Source organism: Alligator mississippiensis, chromosome 11 (assembly GCF_030867095.1).
Source record: "Alligator mississippiensis isolate rAllMis1 chromosome 11, rAllMis1, whole genome shotgun sequence".
In the NCBI taxonomy this organism is placed as follows: Eukaryota; Metazoa; Chordata; order Crocodylia; family Alligatoridae; genus Alligator; species Alligator mississippiensis.
This window is the reverse complement of record NC_081834.1, coordinates 13,136,810-13,157,087: the sequence shown is the minus strand read 5'-3', so window position 1 is coordinate 13,157,087 and position 20,278 is coordinate 13,136,810. Positions and strand designations below refer to the sequence as shown.

General features: G+C 45.9%; 1 protein-coding gene across 1 annotated transcript in view; it reads right to left on the bottom strand.

Moving 5' to 3' along the window:
* AGBL1 (AGBL carboxypeptidase 1) overlaps positions 1-20,278 on the bottom strand; it is a 393,910-nt gene that overhangs the window by 181,367 nt on the left and 192,265 nt on the right. The window contains exons 18-19 of the mRNA XM_019477387.2: positions 14,658-14,787; positions 1,979-2,110 (exon numbers count right to left, since the gene is read on the bottom strand). Coding sequence (XP_019332932.2) covers positions 1,979-2,110; positions 14,658-14,787 — 262 coding nt within the window. The remainder of the gene's footprint in view (positions 1-1,978; positions 2,111-14,657; positions 14,788-20,278) is intronic.

Genomic DNA, 20,278 nt, shown 5'->3' with positions numbered 1-20,278 from the left:
CTTTACCCTACAGCCACCTCTCAATGTCCAATCTCCCTCTAATTTAAGAGCCTAACCCTCTACTGGATGCCATCTATAGCAGGAGTAGGGAATGTTTGGCTGGCCAGATCTAGGCCTTGGAGTCACCGGACCCAGGCCACAGAGGGAACGTTTCAGTTGCACTGGGCCACGGCAATGTTCGGTGGTAAAGGCTTCACCTGTGCTATGTTGCAGCTGGGTAGATGACTGACAAAGAGAAGAGGTGACAGGAAAGAGCGCTGACAGCAGCTGGGTTCCAGCTGGCCTGGTCTGAACCAAAGCTGGGCTATTCCAGCCCACAGTCAGAAAAGGTTGCTAACTGCTGAACTAGAGGAAGCAATATGCATGTTTAATCTGGGGAATAGGCAATACCTGCCTTGTACACTTGGATGGGAGCAGTGGCTTGCTCCTGGTTCATTCATTGCAGATTCCAAACACACTCCAGATGCTGAAGGCAACGTTTCAATTCTGCTTGTGTGTCCACTAACTGTCCCCAGATTTGCAAAATTTTCTCTCCCCACTCCCTCACTGAAGAAGGCTAAGTTGTCCAAATGAAAATTGTTCAAAGCAATGCATCATTTGAGAGGAAATTTCCATTGGGTAGGTGTCTCAGGGCCTAGTGGTTTCTACTCCGAGATGGAGAGACCCACTGACTCCCAAACAGCCACCATGAGGGACCCCAGGTTTAGTTTAGTTTTATCTGTCCCACATAATCAGAGCAGAGACTTCCACCTTGGGTTCCTAAACCCTAAGCTAGTACTTTAACCACCAGGCCATTTAGCTATTCTGGAATGGAAATTTCTCTCCCTCTCCTATTTCATTCATATTGTAATACAAGTAATACAACCAAACTTCAAAACCAAGACATTTTTCACTAAATGGAACTGTTGTTTTCCCCAGCTTTGATTATGCCACATTGAATTTTGGAAATGAAGCATAAGTAGGTGCACTGAGCTGCCCAAAGTCCCACAGCCAATGAATGGCCAAGGCAGGAACAACAGTCTCCTATTTTTACTATACGTAACATGTTTTCTCCTAAAACAAATTGAAATCTCTTCAAGACTCTTTCAATGCTTCCCTTCAGCTGTCAGCAATCTCCAGCATACATCCTCATGCTGAAGCCAGTCCAGCAGTGCTAAATAAACCCACAGAGTAAAACTAAATCTAGTCAGGCTTCACCTTCTAAGGGGGTGAAGTGTGAATAAACAGCATGTCTGAAAAAGAGAGGAGGATTTTCAAATGCAGTCTATATTAGGAGTCCTGTCACTAGAAACACAGTGAGGGAAACTACATTTATAGCTGTGGACTTAAGCCAATGCTGCCTTTGTCCTGTTCGGTGCCCACTTCTTTCAGCAGGAGAAAATGTGTGTAGTGCAAAGCAGACATAGGCCCTTGGTTTTACCCTCAATGGGCAGCGTAACTGAATTCAACAGTGCAACACCCTGTGGCACATTTATAATGTTATTATAAAGGGCTAAATGAGAAATGTGATGCAAAATTAGGGTTCACTCATACAAAAAAACAGGTGGCTGCCTGAGTCAGCACATGTTACCAAGAGAAGTTACCCAGAGGTTGTGGGATCTCCATCCTTGGAGGTTTTTAAGACCCAGATAAACAAAGCTTTGGCTGGGATGATCTAGTTGAGGATGGTCCTGCTTTGAGCAGGGGGTGGGACTAGATGACCTCCTGAGGTCCCTTCCAACCCTAATTTTCTACGATTCTATTATTCTATATCTGTTGCCATTGATTAGGTGGCACTTCCATCACGGTTCCATTTACAGGTGATGTGTCTCCTTGTCTGCATGCACTTTGGTCCAACCAACAGCCCTGTATTTCTCTGGACAGTGGGGAAGAGCACACTTTGTTCCAAACTTTGGGGAAAAGACCAATCCCCAATAGACTCCGCGTGTGTGTGTGTGTGTGTGTGTGTGTGTGTGTACACTGTAACATGAAATCCTACCCTGTAGCCAACATGCTCCGTGACCACCGCTGTGTCGACAGGGCAGCCTGCCTGCCATAATGTCTCCTTGATGCTGCATCCATAGAGGAACACATTCTTCTTCTGGGAGTGGCCATGGTAGTCACAGAAAACCTAGGGACAATATAAAAGGGGAAGCAATGGTTATGAGTCAAGACCCATGGGACATTTAGAGCACTGTAATTCCCATTGGTTTGCACAGCAGCATAAATTACAGCGGATTCCAGAGTGGACTGGTGACCAGTTTACAGTGGAGCAGCAGACTGTAGCTGCTGTCCTCATGCATTGCCACTAGTAGGCAGTGGAGAAGCAGGTAACAGCTTGAGCAAGCAGCAACCCCAGCATAGTGGGTTGAACTTGGTTACAGCTGCAGACACACATGTGCACCAGAGCAAATTATGCAGACACAGAGTTACTGCAGGTTGTTTGTGGGGTAACTTCACACTAGAGTAAAGTGATTTGAATTGGTGTAGGGATTTTACATCAGAGGTTTGCTCCACATTTACATCTCCTGGGCACACCTATACGTGCAATTCATGTGAACAAATAAACTCTGGCACAGTTTGCACCTGAGTGTATTGCTCCCAGGCACCACATTTACATGTGTGCCCAGGACTGCAACACATTGAGCCAGGTTGGAGCAGCCCCAGCTGGCAGGGAGTCTGCAGGGTCATCCTGCCAGTCCGGGTCTGCTCCAACATTGCTCCAAGTGCTGAGGAGGGGTTGGCTGGGGCATGAGAGTACTTCAGTGCAGGGCTAGCTGGCACGTAGCCCCGGCACTGAAGCAACCTTGTGCCCCCCCAGCTCCATCAGTGTTTACATGAACACTGCAGCACACTAAATAATGCCACTGTAGGATAGTACCAGTTTAATGTACCCTAAAAGGGACACACATGTAGACACTGAGACTTTACTGCAGAACTAATTAGTCTACTCTGCAGGAAACGTCTCATGTAGATGTACCCCTTATAAATTAGATAATAGTGGTACAAATGTGTTACATGAAGCTAACATACTCCATATGCAGTACATACTAGGTGTGTGTAACATGCTCCATAACACAAGAAAATGTCTGGTTCTTGAAATGGCTGTTTTGTGACACTAGAGGGTCAATCAATTGTTAAACAATGACATTTTGCCAATTTGTTTTTGCTACTCAGACTTGGACATGCCCACAGTGCTCTCCACACCTTGTCAGTCGCTTGTAATTTACCTCCCAAGTTGCAATCTGTCCCTAAACTCTGACAATCCATGTAATGGTGGAGAATTCAGAGAGGAGAGGGGGGACTGTCATGGCACAGATCACACCTCTGTAAAGATGTCATCATAACTCAGGAACCTACAAGTTCAGGGAAAATTATGACATAATAACAGGGCAATTTGTCAGGTTTCTTTTACTTCTGAACTTCACTTTTATCCTCATGAGAACTAAAAACTGCACTTTACCAAGCAATTAATCATCGGGTAGTGTCTTTAAATTCAAAATCTCTACTAGAGAATTTGTGAGAAAACATAGCATGAGTAGTTACTGTACACAGTTGCATCACTACATATGTCCCTATAAAGCAAAGCACAATACCTGACCTATCTACATGGCAAATAATCTCATTTCACATCCTCTACTCTGTCTATCTAATACATCTCTAGTATCAATCCTTGTGTAAACCAGGTGCTAAGCATATTCCCACTTTCAGTGGAACTTTAGATTGTCTTTATAAGCTTCTATTGACTCCTATAAACATGAAAATCGGGATTTATTGATCCGAGAGGTAAATATTGACCCAGGCCTTGAAGAATAATCAATCTTGATGCTTGCAGAGATATGAAGTCATTATAGGCAGCACTGTTACGTATATTCTTCATGTTTTCATGAGGAATATTTGGAAATTTCTCCATTAAAAGACAAATATATCACCAGAAGAGCAGCTGTTTCTTTTAAAACCAGAATGCAAAAGGCTCAGAAGGCAACAGTGCTCCGGAAAACTATTATTCACCTTTGATAAGTTAATCAGGAAGCAAAGAGGAACATTCAGATACCAGTGGAACAGGCGCTTTAGAATGCATTCATTAGATAGAGACAGATGGGAGCAGGAGGAAAGGAGAAGAAGTAGAGATAGTGGGCAAAATGAGACTGGGGGAATTTCTGCTACTTACTTCACGGGGTGAAGATTTTGCCTTTAGCATATTTACCTGGTAATTTATCTCTTTTTTTTTTCTCCTCAAAGACAAATGAGCTTAAAGAAAATAACTGCAGCCCATTAGAGGTGCATTATTAACACATGATACTCTCCCTGCAATGTCAGCTAGACCAGGCTCAAAGGCCGGCCTGTTTGCTATTCCTGAGAATGCCTCTATGCTGCCAGTCGCCCTATGCAGGAGAAAATCTCCATGTCACACTTCATAAGCTCACCACTTTATCCGCTTCCAAACCCAGCGCTACTGTGAAGTCTAAAGGTCTTTACTCTCTGGCCTTGGCTGGACACCTGACAATCCCAAACCTCCACTTTCAACTAAATTCTATTCATTTTATTGTAACCTATTCCCATGCCCTATTTCATCCAGCTGTTGCAACCCACCCACTACCTAGCTTGCATGATCTCTAGGGAAAGGTCTGCTGTTGTTACATGACTATCCAGCACCCAATATGAATGGACTGTAATCCTCAGTTAGGATTTTTTGGCACTGTTGGAATGAGCTATTACTAATGACTAGTGTTTCTCTTATTCTTTCTCAGTCCTGTTCCAGACAACAGCATGGTTCACATCTAGGAAAGTTCTGTTCCCCAGCTCCATATATTTGTGTGCTTAACTTCAAGCACATTTGGATCAGACCCAAAGTGGTCAGCACCCAAAAGAACTGAACTTAGGGTGCAGTTAAAGGGTGAAGTTACGTGTTACACTTAGACCATACTCAATTTTTAGAACGATAACCAGTGTTAAAGTTAGGTCCTGTGAGCAGTTGCATGTTAAGAGTTAATAACATTTCTTCCCTGCACAGCTCTGACTTGCCACTAGAGGGCTGGCAGGCAAGGATATGGCTAGAAGCCAGGACACCTGGGCTCTATCCCTGCTCTGGACAGAGGGTGGTGCTGGGAGCTGTGCATCCTGGGATGCTGGAGGAGTGCAAATTGCTAATTTTATCTCCATGGAGAAAAGTGAAGTTACAAGCTAGGTAGCATGGCCCCGAGTTAACCCTTGCCTGAAGTGGCATAACTTTGAGATGCTCAGAGGACACTCAGCATGAGTTAACAAGTTGCAGTGTGTGGACACTCATGTTTTAAGTGCCCTTAGTATGGTGTGAGTGTAATGCATAACTTTACCCTTACAGCAACAAGCATCACCATGAGCAGGGGACAGGCATATGATAAAGCATGAACCGTTTTTATAGACACTATACTAAGGCAGCCTATTTCAAGGGGAGATGGGCGCTATCTTCCTTCGATCCCTTAGAAAGTCCCAGCCTGGAACACTGTGGTTCATACATATGCATCACACACAGCTACTCTTCCACCAATTCCAAATTAGGTGGCTAACTGCATGCAGCCACTTCAGCCAACGGTTTATCTTAGCAGTTTGTTAACTTAAGTTGCTCCCTGCAGCTTCTTCCCACTCCCCTGCTAAACCTCACCGCTGTTCTCCTACACTTCCCTGTCTCTGCAGCACTGTACTGCCAAGACCTGAGACACAGGGATCAGTTTGTTTCCCAACAGCAAGTGTGCTGCATTATTTATACCATCACCACTAACCAGCGAAGAAGAGGGGAGGACTCAGAGAGCACGAATGCTGAGGAACAGGATGAAAATCCACAAGGGGCAGTGTTTCCAAATAAACACACCCAGGACTGCACAAACCCTGGAGACTCAATGCTCATGTCTTTGCAGAACTGTACGGTGAAATAACTCTGTCTGGAATGTGTGCAATTACCCTATAATCACCCCTTCTGAATGCCAGCCTTCTCCAGCTCTTTTAATGACAGATGTACATTTTTCCAGCTAGCGTTTCATCTAAGCTATCAGCAACATCCAGTCAGAGTTTAGGTTAACCACAGGTACCATGTGGAATTTATGCCTATGAATATCAAAAAGGATTTTATAGCTTCAGCCCTATTTCGAGGCAGAACTCCCACCTCAATTGGGTATCAATTACCTGCCAATTTAGCTCATTACTAACATGCAAAAAGCACATATATTATCTGCCTAAAATATAATTTTACATATCAGAAAGCACCCAGGGATGATCAGCTAGTCAGACAACCAGATGGCCTGCTCAGTCCCAGCTCTATAATTTTGCACCTAGAAAAACCTGCAGATTATTCCTAAATAACAGGGCTGAAATGGGCCTATTGGTTGATCCAGTCCTACCCACCAGCATCAGGGTAGGATTACCACTGACACCGATTGCTGGAGAATTATCTGCAGTGTCTGCTTTTGGGGGCTTATTTTGTTGGGTTGCCATTGGTTTCAATGGGAGCAGGGTCAGTGCCACTGTAGCTTGCATTACAGGGGATCTTTTTCACTGTTCAGCCTGGAAAGAATCCCTGTGCTGTAACCTGTAGCCTGACAGCAAAGAAGCAAAACTCTTCCTAGGGCTTCAAGGGGCAAACATTCAATCAACCTGGCATCCACAAGCAACCAGCTTCCCTTCTAATCCACTCTTGTAGCTCAGACACTAACACAGTCAGTGAAGCATCCCTACCAACAAGAAATTATTGCAGTCCAAGTTGCAAGCTTGGAGCAGTCTCAGGATTGCCAGCTCGCCTTATTTTATCATGAAGCTCTTGGCATTTGGTGATTATGTTAGAGTCCCTTTGGCTTGAGTTAGTTTATTACCTGAGAATCTCAACTTTAATTACAAAAGGGGGAGAAAGAGTTCTGGGGCCGGGGGTGAAAAGGCCTTTCTATTAGTTAAGTTTATCCTGGCCGCATAGCAGAGAGTGAAACATGATTTTCTTACCGTTTGAACACCAATCAGCAAATAAAAAGGACCCACTCCCCCAAAATATCTTTTTTTCCCTCTCTCCTGAAAATCAAGACCACTTTCACAATGATTTTAAAAATAGCTTTATTCTATCCATTTCCAAAATGTTTCTATAATATTATTTTTATCCATTGTTATCAATTCCAAAAAATGGAATTTCTAACTCTGAGACTTTCTCCCTCTGAAAAAACCCCATATGCCTAAGGTGACCCATAAAAATAGATTTCTAGGGTTTTTTTCAGTGAAATAAAGAGGGAAACCAAAACTGACCAAACCAAGTATGGGAAAATGGGGGAAATGTTGAGAAAAATCAACTCTGTTTTCGCTGCTTATTATCTGGGCACACGGGCACACCTACACTTCATATCCATGGAATAAATATTCAGCAGCCCTAGAACAGAGATCCTTCCCCAACTCGGGGCAGAAGGAAACTCTGCACAGGACATACTCAGACAGGAGTGCTGAAACAACAGAAAAGTGCTTACTGTCCTGGTGCTGACTCTACATTGTTACTTCTAGCACCTAAAGCCCCTCAAAAGGAGAGCATGTCCCCATTGAGCAACACTTGCAGCTTCTGCCCTAAAAAGTGAAGTAGACAGAGCCAGCAAAAGGGTAAGAGAAAGGAACTATCCTTGCCCCCATTTCACAGATTGCCAACCCAAGCTCAGAGATATTGGGAGACTTTGCCTAGCTCATGGAGAGGTTCATTAGCAGACCTGGGAACTGAGCAGTATTCGGTCACAAACCTATTGTTCCTCTCTGACTGTTCATTCTGGGAGTATTAGCGCACTATGCTTTCAGGGATAACTGATGAGTCAAGGCCATGCCCTTACAGCTAGCAGTAACTGTATAGCCAGAGGGACTAGATTATAGCAGATGACACAGGTTTAAACATCTACATTCCCTGGTTGAAATCTCTTGGGGTTAACCAAGCCTTTGGTTGAAATATTGTTAAGATTTTTTTACATGACACTGCCAAAGACCTGACCTGATCTAAAGATCTTAAAGACCTGGAGGACTTTTCCTTAGAGATGGTGTTTGCTTTGGCTCCCTCACCATAGTTTTGTCCCTCCCATCTATTTGGCACCCTCCCTTTGTGAGGGGGCAGGGATGGGACTTGAACTTTCATGCAACAGCACTTGCATTTAACTTCTGAAGTCATTTGGGCTGAAAGGTACTATAATGTCTAAGATATAGATTTCATAGACATTAGGGGCTGGAAGGGAACTCAAGAGATCATCAAGTCCAACTCCCACACCATAGGCAGGAAGTCAGCTGAGATCAAGTGACCTGAGCAAGAAACATATCCACCTGTTTTTTGAAAAATCCAGAGTAGGTGCTTGCACCACCTCTGGGCAGAGTTTGTTCCAGACCCTGGTCACACACAGTAAAGAACTTTCTTTTTATATCCAGTCTAAATCGGACTTCCTGGAGTTTGTGGCCGTTAGACCTTGTTATCCCTTGGGGAGCTCCGGTGAACAGGTGTTCTCCCAGGTCCTGATGGACCCCTCTTATGTAACTGTAGGCTGCCACCAAGTTCCCCCTGAGCCTTCTCTTCCCGAGACTGAAGAGTCCTAAGTACCTCAGCCTCTCCTTGTATGGCCTTCCCTCCAGGCCTTGGGTCATATGAGTGGCTCTCCTCTGGCTCTCCAATACTAGATGCAGTACTCCAGCTGTGGTCTCACCAGGGCTGAGTAAAGCGGGAGGATGACTTCCCTGGTTTTGTTTGAGCTGCATCGGTGGATGCATGCCAGAGTTTGGTTAGCTTTGCCAGCCACTGCATCACATTCGTGGTTCATATTCATCTTCATAGATTTCATAGACATTAGGGCTGGAAGGGACCTCGGAAGATCATCAAGTCCAGCCCCCTGCCCCAGGGGCAGGAAGTCAGCAGGGATCATAGTATCCCAGCAAGATAAACATCCAAATTTCTCTTGAAGGCATTCAAAGTAGGTGCTTGAACCACCTATTCCAGACCTTGGGGGCTCAGACAGTAAAGAAGTTCTTCCTTATGTCCAGCCTGAAATGGTCATGAAGCAGTTTGTGACCATTTGACCTTGTCATCCCTTGGGGTGCTCTGGTGAACAGACATTCCCCAAGATCCTGGTGAACACCCCTGATAAACTTATAGGCAGCCACCAGATCACCCCTGAGCCTGCGCTATTCCAGGCTGAAGAGCCCCATGGCTCTCAGTCTGTCATCATAAGGTCTGTTTTCCTGACCTCTGATCATGCACGTGGCTTTCCTCTGCACTCTCTTGATCTTCTCCACATCCTTTTTTGAATTGTGAAGCCCAAAACTTTACATAGTACTCCAGTTGTGGCCTCACCAAGGCCAAGTACTACAGGAGAATGATGTCCTGTGATTTGCTTGAGAAGCATCTATGGATGCAAGCCAACGTTTTGCTCGCTTTACTAGATGCAGCATCACATTGCAGGCTCATGTTCATCTTGTGGTCAATCATGACCCCCAAGTCCTTTTCGTCCGTAGTGCTAGCCAGCGTAGCACTGCCGAGCCTATAAGCATGCTGCGGGTTTTTCTTCCCAAGGTGGAGTACCTTGCATTTTACAGTGTTAAATACCATCAGGTTCTTGTCCACCCATTTCCTGAGCCTGTCAAGGTCAGCCTGGATCACCCTCCTGTCCTCAGGTGTGGACGCTTTACCCCAAAGTTTGGTTTCATCGACGAACTTGGCCAGTCCACTTCTGATACCAATGTCCACATCATTAATGAAGATGTTGAATAGTGTTGGCTCAAAGACAGAGCCTTGGGGGACCCCACTGGTCACAGCTCACCATGATGATTGACTTCTGTCAACCACCACCCTCTGGGTCCAACCATAGAGCCAATTCCCCAGCCAGTGGATCATGGTGAAGCCGAGGCCGCAGTTGGCCAGTTTTGCTAGGAGGTGATCATGGGATACCAGATTGAAGGCTTTTTTAAAGTCAAGATATATGACATCAGTCTCTTTTCCCTTGTCCAGGTGATAGGTGACCTGGTCGTAAAAGGAAATAAGACTGGTCAAGCAAGACCAACCCACAACAAACCCATGCTGGCTATCCCTCAGCATGTTGCCATCGGCCAGTCTGTTAAGAATGGTCTCTTTGATAATCATTTCTAAGACCTTCCCTGGGTTAGAGGTCAGGCTGATGGGCCTGTAGTTTGCTGGATCCACTTTCCTCCCTTTCTTGAAGATAGGCACCACATTTGCCTTCCTCCAGTCTTTGGGCACTACACCAGAGTGCCAGGAGTTTTTGAAGATCCGTGCCAAGGGCTGAGGTATGATGCTTGCCAGCTCCTTGAGTACCCTGGGGTGTAAACTGTCAGGACCGGTTGACATGAAAGTGTCCAGCCTCTCAAGGTGTTCCTTCACAAGGTCAGCATTGATAGAGGGTAAGGAATCACCCTCACCCAGGCGTTCTCATCCTGTAATGGGCAGGGGCACCCCTTGGGACTGGTGAAAAACCGATGCAAAGTACCCGTTTAGCAAGTTGGCTTTTTTCTGAGTGTTGGTTGTCAGTTGTCCCATCTGGTTTAGCAGGGGTCCAATGTTGCCCTCGCTTTTCCTCTGGCTCCCCACATATCTGAAAAAGGACTTTTTATTGTTCTTGATACTTGTAGCTAGTTGGAGTTCCATCACAGCCTTGTGGTCAGTCAAGACCCCCAAGTCCCTTTTGGTCATGGTGCCAGCAAGCGTAGCACTGCTGAGCCTGTAGGTATGCTGGGGGTTCTTCCTACTGAGGTGCAGCACCTTACACTTCTCTGCATTGAAGGCCATCAAGTTTTGGTTGGCCCACATTAAGAGCTTGTCCAAGTCAGCCTGTATCCCCAGCCTGTCCTGCAGTGTGACCGCCCTCCTCCATAATTTGATATCAGCCGTGAACTTGGCCAGTTCACATCTGACTTCCAGATCTAGATGGTTGATGAAGACGTTAAAGAGTACTGACCCAAATACCAAGCCCTGAGGGACTCCACTGGTCACCCTGCACCACACTGATTTGCTCCCTTGAACTAGTACTCCTTGGGTCCAACCCCGTAGACAGTTGCCTAGCTATCAGACCGTATGATGATCAAGGCCACAGTTCTACAGCTTAACCATGGGGACATCATGGGGAACTAGGTCAAAGGCCTTCTTAAAGTCCAGATATATGACATCCATGTCATCTGCCTTGTCCAGGGCACATGTTATCTGGTCATAGAAGGAGATGAGGTTGGTCAGGCATGACCTGCCAGTCACAAAGCCATGTTAGCTGGCATTCAGAAGCTTGTCTGGTTTTGATGGATCCCTTGACAATTTTCTCCAGGATTTTTTCAGGGATGGATGTAATACTGATTGGTCTATAGTTCCCCAGATCATCCCGCCTCCCTTTCTTGTAGATAGGGACCATGTTGGCTCTTTTCCAGTCATCTGGGACCTCACCCGACTGCCATGATTTTTCAAATATCTCTGCCAAGGGGGATGCAATGATGTCTGCCAGCTCCTTCAAGACTCTTGGCTACGTTCCATCTGGGCCCATGGACTTGCAAATGCCTAGTTTCTCAAGGTGCTCCCTCACCTGATCCACATCAATTTGATCCTCCTGGGAGGGTGTGATCCTTCTGGGAGGGTGAAAAACTGATGCAAAAAAGTCATTTAGGAGATTGGCCCTTTCTTGGGCATTGGAAGTCAGATGCCCCATTGGATCTCTCAGGGGCACAATGCTATCCTTGTTCTTTTTCCAACTTCCCACATATCTGAAGAAGGACTTTTTGTTGTCCTTGATTCCTGTAGCTAGCCTAAATTCAGTTTGTGCCTTGGCTTTTCTCGACTGCTCTCAACAGGTGTAGGCGAGTGCAGAGTAATCCTCTTTGGTAATGCTTCCTGTTTCCCAGCTGGTGTAGGCTACTCTTTTGAGCTTAATAAGGTCCAAGAGTTCCTTATTCAGTCATAGGGGCTTCCTTGCCCATTGCCTGCATTTCTTGTGAGATGGTATGGCTTTGCCTTGTGCTTCAAGGATTATGTTTTTAAGAAATGACCATTTCTTGTGTATTCCCTTTTCTGGGGGTGGTATGGCCTCTAATTGCCTGACTGACCAATTCTCTCAGTTCAAAAGTCAGTCTTCCCAAAATTAAGGCATTCCGCTTCCTCTTGATCCTCAGATTGCTCGCTAAGTCCTCCCCATTGGCCAGGACCAGATCAAGCAATGCCTCTCCCCTAGTCAGCCCACAGACCTCCTGGGTTAGGTAGAGGTCTTTGATGCATGTGAGGAAGCTACGCGACCTGTCAGATTTAGCTGTGTGCTCATCCCAAGAGATGTCAGGGAAGTTGAAGTCCCCCATGACAATCATATCATTCATAAATTCATTAAAAAGTCCATGTCTAGATTGGACCAAATCCTTCCATCAGTGCTGCACATGTTAGGTGCCACTCACGATTCCACAGTGACTGGAGAAATGAAATGCAGATCCTGGTGCACCAAAAGTAGAGGCCAGGGCCTCTTCTTTGGAGGGAGTGTGAGTGAGTGTGTGTGCATGTGCATGTGCATGCCTGTGTGCACATGCATGAGAGAGAAAGAGAAAGAGAGAAATTTAGCCTATTGTTTTCTATGGGAGAAGTGGCCAATTAAACTGGCTTTGGTTTGAAAGCCTGTTAGCTTTAAAGATCTTTCCCTTTCTCCTTCAAGTTGCCTACTCCCTGCTTTGAAGAATCTGCTTTCACGTCACCAGGATAAATAAGAGTAAATCAGTTCATAGAAATCATTTGGCTATTGGTGAACTTGACTCCGCAGGGTCCTGGAAAAAAAAAATAAACCCAGCTTACTTCCGGAATCAGGAAAAGGTATTTTTGAGACTGTAAACTAAAATCAATGCACTCTTCAAAGGCAGAGAAAAATCAGTTTACCAACAGCCTGTCATGCAGGCAGAGAGCAAGGGAGACAATCTAAATCAATAGACTTTCTTCAGTCAGGAGCACTGACAACCTGCACTGGGCTTGTAGGCCCCTGGATATGACCATCGTGGGAGCAGGACAAAACTGTGGACACGTTAGAGAGAGAAAGGAAGAAACAGCATGGAAAAACAGACAGAGAGGTAGGGGTGAGAGTAAATGGGGATAACTCCCCGCAGCGCCACACACAGAAAAGGATTGAGAACTCGCAACTGAGCCTCTAAGGGGCTGGACTCCCTCTGGCTCTCCATGTCTCCAGAAGCTCGATACTGGTGCAGCGGAGGAATGGTTATGCTGATAGGAAGACTGCAGACCTTTTCATCTCCATCTGGTCTTCTTTCATCAAGCCAGGAAGGAAGCTCTTTCTCTTTGCAACTGCCCCTGTATATAGGTTGTCTCTCCATAGGCACTCCTCAGATAAGGCTGCTGCCGCCTGCCTGTCAGTCTGAGTCTGCACTTAAACCCTTTGAACATCTTCTGCTTTTCCCTTGGAGGTCTTGGACATGTTCTTCTGGGCCTTCTTCCTGTACAAGGTGGATTCATCACAGCCTCCCAGGACAATGGGCTTTTTTTTTGGACTGCAACCTTCTCACCAGTTTGCATTGCCCCCCAAAATGGAAACATGCATTTTCTAAAAGTGAATTTACAAAAAAATGTCCAGACTAGCAAAGGCAGAATGTGCAAGGGAGTCATATGATCACAAGACATCCTTCATCAGGTCATAAAGGTGAGCAGAGAGTTACAACGATTTGTCCAATCAGGTCTAAATCAGACTGAGTAGCGCACTCGTCTTTTGCTCTGACTTTGATATCAGACTACTAGACAATGATGAGACAGTGGTCTATTCAATGACTTTATTATCCCAAGTCTCAGCTGCCTTTCACATCGTCACAGCTGGAGTCAGAAGCATGTTGTCATGTTTATGGCTGATTAATGTTATTTTATATTTTTAAACAAGCTTTCCACTTGTCTGATTTTTTTTCACACAAATCTTTTTTTTCCCCCCAATTAGGGGCTGTCACTGCAAAAGTAGACATCCTCACTTTACTTATTGCAAGCTTAATCCACATGCACGCATAGCAGTTTCTTCACCATTCAAAAATGCCTGCCCTGAAAGGAGAAGAAGAGGTTCCCATCCCCAGGGCAGGGAAGAATATAAGTTTGGGGGGTTTTTTGGTGCTGGCTCTTATGATGTTGTTCACATTCAAGCCCTTTCTACATGGGCTGTAGATGCCTGAGCTGAACTCAGTTCTGTTGTGCTGGACTCTGTCTTGTGCATGCTAAAGCCACAGGTAGTTACCATGACTGCACATGTAAATGCTTGGTTAGATGAGAAATCTTTGCAAACTCCTCTCTCTAACATATCAGAAATGCTACATGCCAATAATGATTTTACTAACAATAATGGTTGATAACATTTTACACTGTTACAGATGTATTCATGTTAGAACCAATAACAGCTTCATGAAAGATGAGTATTGTTATCCACATTGTACAAATGGACAAGCTTAGGCACAGATTGGTAGTCCAGGCAGGGCAATAGCCTCAAAATATGGGGTTACTGGTTCAATGGATCCGAGGCAGTAGTTACTCAGTAAAGCAGAAGTCTCCAAGCACTCCCTTATGCCCATAGCACAAAAATGCTGGAGACCCCAACTCATTGGGATCGAGATTGTGAAATGAAAGGAGCCTTTCTAGAAGCCTGGTACAAGTGATCACCATCTGGTGACTGACACAGAAGAGGATGGAAGAGACTCACCAGTGGAGCCCGGCCAATACTGCGCAGGTAATAGAGGAAGCCCTTGCTGTGATAAATGGTTGGATGGAGCAGGGGGCTGGGAGCCAGCCACTGTCTGTTCAGGTCGTCCCCACTCAAGGAGCACCGGTGGCTGAAACCACAAAAAAAAACCATTTAAATTAGAAAAGCCATTGAGTAGATTCATCAGAGTCCCCAGTTCTGGACAGGTCCTGCACTAGGGCCCACTTACCTGCTGTGATGTGAATGCATAGATAGCTAGATTTTAGAGAAGTGCTTGAGTGAATTAAAACTCCACAAAAGCTTATTTTAAACAATTCTACAGTTTTTATTCTTCCCCCCAGGGCCTGCACAGTTGGAGTTACAATAACTACTTTAGCTTTGCTTTACACAAGCAGAAATGATAAACAGGCCCAAGACCTTTTCTAATATTCTAAAATGCCTATAAAGTCTGTGTCACATGAAATGGCATAAAGGGTGGGTTTTCAAACCCAGCTCAGGGGATCATTTTCACTGGAATTAGTCCAAATCATAATCGTAGTGTTGGAAGGGACCTCCAGGGTAGTTTAGTCCAAGTCCCAGCACAAATGTAGAATGCACTTTTCCAAAAGCAAACAAAGACTCATCCAGCCTCTTGAAAACCTCCTGTGAAGGAGATTCCAAACCTTTCCTTGCCAGCATTGTCATATTGTCCTAACAGATTTAATCTACATCTGCTTTGTTGAAATTTAAGCCCATTCCTTGGTTTCCTGCCTTCTGTGGCATGGGAGAACAGTTGCTCCACCTCCTCTTTATGACAGCCTCGCAAATATTTTAAAACTGCTATCATGTGCCCCCTTAGGCTCTTTTCCTTCAAACTGAACATATCTGATTTCTCTCAGCCTTTCTTCATAGAGTTTGAATTCCAGCTCCATTACCTTTGTCATTCACCTCCAAATTTTCTCCAGTTTCTCTATATCCTTCTCAAAATACTGAGTTCAGAACTGCATGAATACACCAGATAAAGCCATCTATTTTAGTTATCATATAACTAAAATCTACCTTGTCTTCCACTTGGCAAATCTACCTTGCCTTCCACTTGGCCTAACCAATCTCTCAGACCATTTTGAATATTTGTAGGCATCTACATGAAATAGCTGGATATTTCATTTACAGTGTCCACAACTCGTGAGAAATGAAGCCATCTCAAGCACAAAGCAGTAAGATCTTCATGCTACACTGCACTGTTATTCAAAACACGTGGCTTTAAATGAAGTTTGACCTCAAAGTAAAATCTAAATAAAATCTAAGCATGGGCCCTCCCCCGCCCCCCCAGATTGGACCAAAAAAAGAGTCTTGCCTTAGCTGTTGAATGTTCCAGTTTTGTTTCTATAACAAATGCAAGATTGGGCCAGATGTTTGACTGCATGGAGGACTGTTACATATGTTTTATGTGATTATGCAAATATGAGTGGTCACTTTGTTTTAATTTGGAAGGCTCTCACTTGACATAGAGACTTTGCTCTAACTGGAATTGCCATTTGGAAACTGTGATAAAGTTCAGGAGTTGGACCCTCATCAGATCTGAGTTTGTGGTAGGGCCCCACCATGTTCAAATCATTGACATCTAATGAAAAACAGTTATGTTGGCCTGGCAAAGTAGGACTAAGATGCGCTTGAGGGTATATATTCTAAGTGTTGCATGGCATTCAACCACAACTCCTAGATTGTTCCAGTCCCCCAACTAAAGAACATATGGAAAAAGAGTACAGTGAATAAGATCTCACAATTGATACATACTGCCTCAAATTTCCCTAGGTAGCTGATGTTGTACTTAAAGGATTCAGCACAGCCAGTGCTTGAGGAGGATTCTTGGAGGGAAAGGGCCTGTTGGGGAAGAGCAGAGGCAATGGAGGCCTGAGAGAAAACAATAGTAGGTTAATCATGAGTGTTTTATATTTTTTATGTAGATAAACAAGGCTCTGATGCCATCTTGGGGTTTCTGGCAACATCACAAGATCCATTCCACTTTCACTATTGCGCTAATCAGAGCCCCCCTTCCTTTGCAATTCAGTTACCTTGTTCATACGTAGTAGCATAGCCTATTACCATACAATAGTGGGGACGTGTCATACCCTGCAGCTTCCTGCCTCAGCCTCAACTGGTGCTCCCTTCCCTTGCACCACTGAGTCCTCCATCCATCCAGATAGAGCCCCAAGGGCTGCCTGGCACGGCTGTCAGAAACTGGGAATAGGAGCAAGGTCACCCCAACTTGTGGTGTATGCTCCTTAGTGAGGTCCCTGGAGTCCTGGGTGACTGAGCTCCAGGCCCAGGTAGGCAGACTTCATGCCATCAGGTCCCATGAGCAGGAGATTGATGACTACTGCAGTTAGGCTCCCAGTTGTGGACCACAGGCCTAGGAGGCAAGGATGTGTTGAAGAAGTCAACTGCCGACTCTGGCGGTGGTGCTACCAAGAGGGTTTTGGTTTCTTCAAACACAGCGCACACTTCAAGGAGAGAGGACTCCTGGGAAAGGATGGGATCCACCTCACGTGGAGGGGTAAGTCCCTGTTCTCAGCCAGGATGGCTGATCTTCTAGATAGGGGTTTAAACTAAGATCAATGGGGGATGGGGAAACACTGACTGGTGCATGCCTGAGGACTGGCACACAAGAAAGATCTGAAGTTGGGGGCATTAGGAAAGCCACTCTTGCAAGAGCTGAGGGAATGGTTCTCCCTCAACATGACAGGAAATTGAGGGTCTCAATTGGAAGACTCAGTTGGAGGGTCTCAATTGGAGGTGCCCGTACACTAATGCCAGGAGCATGGGGAAAAAGCAGGAGGAGCCAGCCCTCCTACTCTCCAGTATGCATATGTTCTAGTAGGGATTACAGAAACCTGGTGGGACTCCTCACATGATGGGAGCGTAGCCATAGAGGGCTACATCCTGCACAGAAGGGACCGAGTAAGGAAGACAGATGGAGGCGTAGCTCTCTATGCAAGGGAGCAGTACACCTCCTTGGAGGCCAACATCCGCTTCAAACAAGACTGGCTCAAAACCCTTGGGGTCAAACTACCATGGGGGATGGGGGCAGAGTGAGAGAGACCTAACTGTAGGTGTATACTACAGACCACCAAACCAGGGGGAAGAGCTTGATCTGGAGTTCCCTCAAGAATTGGCAGAGGCTGCATGCACAAGGAACAACGTCATCATGGGTGACTTCAAGTACCCAGACATCTCTTGGGAGGAACACTTGACTAAGTCAGATTGGTCGCGTTGCTTCCTGACCTGTATCAAAGAGCTCTACCTGACTCAGGAAGTCCATCGGCCAACCAGAGATAATACTCTCCTAGACTTGGTCTTGGCCAAAGGAGATGATCTGGTGAGGGACTTGTATACAGAAGGCAACAGCAACTATGAAACCATCACATTCACTGTCTGTTGCAAGGCACGAAAGTCAGCTAGCAGAGTTGAAGTTCTGGACTTCAAAAAAGTGAATTTCAACAGGCTCAGGGCAATAGTAGGGGAACTGCTGCAGGACCAGGGACCAAAGGTGAAAGGAGTGCATGAAGAGTGTTGTTCCTCAAGGACACGATCCTCGAAGCACAAAAGAAGACTATTCCCATGCAGAGGAAACATACCAGAAGGGCAGTAAGCCCTCTTGGCTTAATAGGGATATCATGGTCCTCTTGAAACAGAAGAAAGAGGCATGCAAACAATGGAAGCTTGGGACAGTCCCCAAGGACAACTATACGACAATGACCTGCACTTGTCAGGAGCGGATTAGAAAGGCTAAGGCAGCAACTGAATTTAAATTAGCAACAGAAATTAAGGGCAATAAGAAGTCCTTCTTTAGATATCCAGTCTCCACCAGACACAGGAGGTACACGGTCCCACTAGGGGGAATGCCACACTGGATCTGGTATTGGCAACAGGGGATGACATGGTAGGGGACCTCCAGATCGGTAGCCATTTGGGAGACAGTGATCACCTATATAATAGAATTCAACATAAGACGTTGAGTGGGTAAGGTAACTAGTAGGGTGAAAGTGCTAGACTTTAGGAAAGCTGATCTCAATGAACTCAGGCAATTAGTCAAGGACGCACTGCAGAGTAGGAGTTTTGAAGAAATGGAAGCCCAAGAAGGGTGGCTGTGCCTAAAGGAAACGAGCCTTTGGGCACAAAGCAAGGCGATCCCCGAGTGAGGCAAAAGAGGGAAAGGGGCCAGGAGGCTTCCCTGGCTGACCAGAGAAATCCAGGGCAGCCTAAGGGCCAGAAGGGGAGCACATAAAAAGTGGAAACAAGGTGAGATCACTAAAGATGAATATAGCTCCTCTGCTCGTGCTTGTACGGAGGCAGTGAGGCAGGCCAAAGCTACCATGGAGCTGAGGATGGCAACCCAAGTAAAAGACAACAAGGAATTGTTTTTTAGATATATTGGGAGTAAAAGGAAGGCCCAGGGAGGAATAGGACCCCTAGTAAAAGGGGAGAAACAATTAGTGACAGACAGGGGGGACAAGGCCGAACTCCTCAACGAGTTCTTTGCCTCAGTGTTCCTAAGCGAGGGGCACGACAAGTCTCTCACTGGGGTTGTAGAGAGGCAGCAGCAAGGCGCCAGACTTCCATATGTAGATCCTGAGATGGTGCAGAGTCACTTGGAGGAACTAGATGCCTTTAAGTCGGCAGGCCCGGATGAGCTCCATCCGAGGGTGCTGAAGGCACTGGCCGACATCATTGCAGAGCCACTGGCAGGAATATTCGAACGCTCGTGGCGCACGGGCCAAGTCCCGAAGGACTGGAAAAGGGCTAACGTGGTCCCCATTTTCAAAAAGGGGAGGAAGGAGGACCCGGGCAACTATAGGCCAGTCAGTCTCACCTCCATCCTTGGTAAAGTCTTTGAAAAAATTATCAAGGCTCACATTTGTGAGAGCCCGGCAGGGCAAATTATGCTGAAGGGAAACCAGCACGGGTTTGTGGCGGGCAGATCGTGCCTGACCAATCTAGTCTCTTTCTATGACCAGGTTATGAAATGCCTGGACACAGGAGGAGGGGTGGGTGTCGTATACTTAGACTTCAGGAATGCCTTCGATACGGTATCCCACCCCATACTGGTGAACAAGTTAAGAGGCTGTGACGTGGATGACTACACAGTCCAGTGAGTGGCAAATTGGCTAGAGGGCTGCACCCAGAGAGTCACGGTGGATGGGTCGGTCTCGACCTGGAAGGGTGTGGGCAGTGGGGTCCCGCAGGGCTCGGTCCTTGGACCGATACTCTTTAATGTCTTCATCAGTGACTTGGACGAGGGAGTCAAATGTACTCCCTCCAGCCCTTCCCATGCCCATGTTCCTTATTTTTCATTGGTGTCTGGACTTTAGAAGTAGAGAAGATACAGGACCAGCAAAGTCCAGCTACAGATTTCGATCTTCAGAAAACAAATAATGCAGATAATACCTCCTCTCCAGAGACTACCTCACCAGCGCACCGACACACGCATGCAAGTATGCCAGTAGTACTAACAATTCCCTCCCATGCCCACAATGATGAAGCTGGAGAAATCCTTTAAGATGGAGGTCTGTAGACCCCTTTGTGGGTTACTGTGTAGTGCTCATGAGAAGGTCTTTCACGTTCAGGCCCTGTTGATTGGC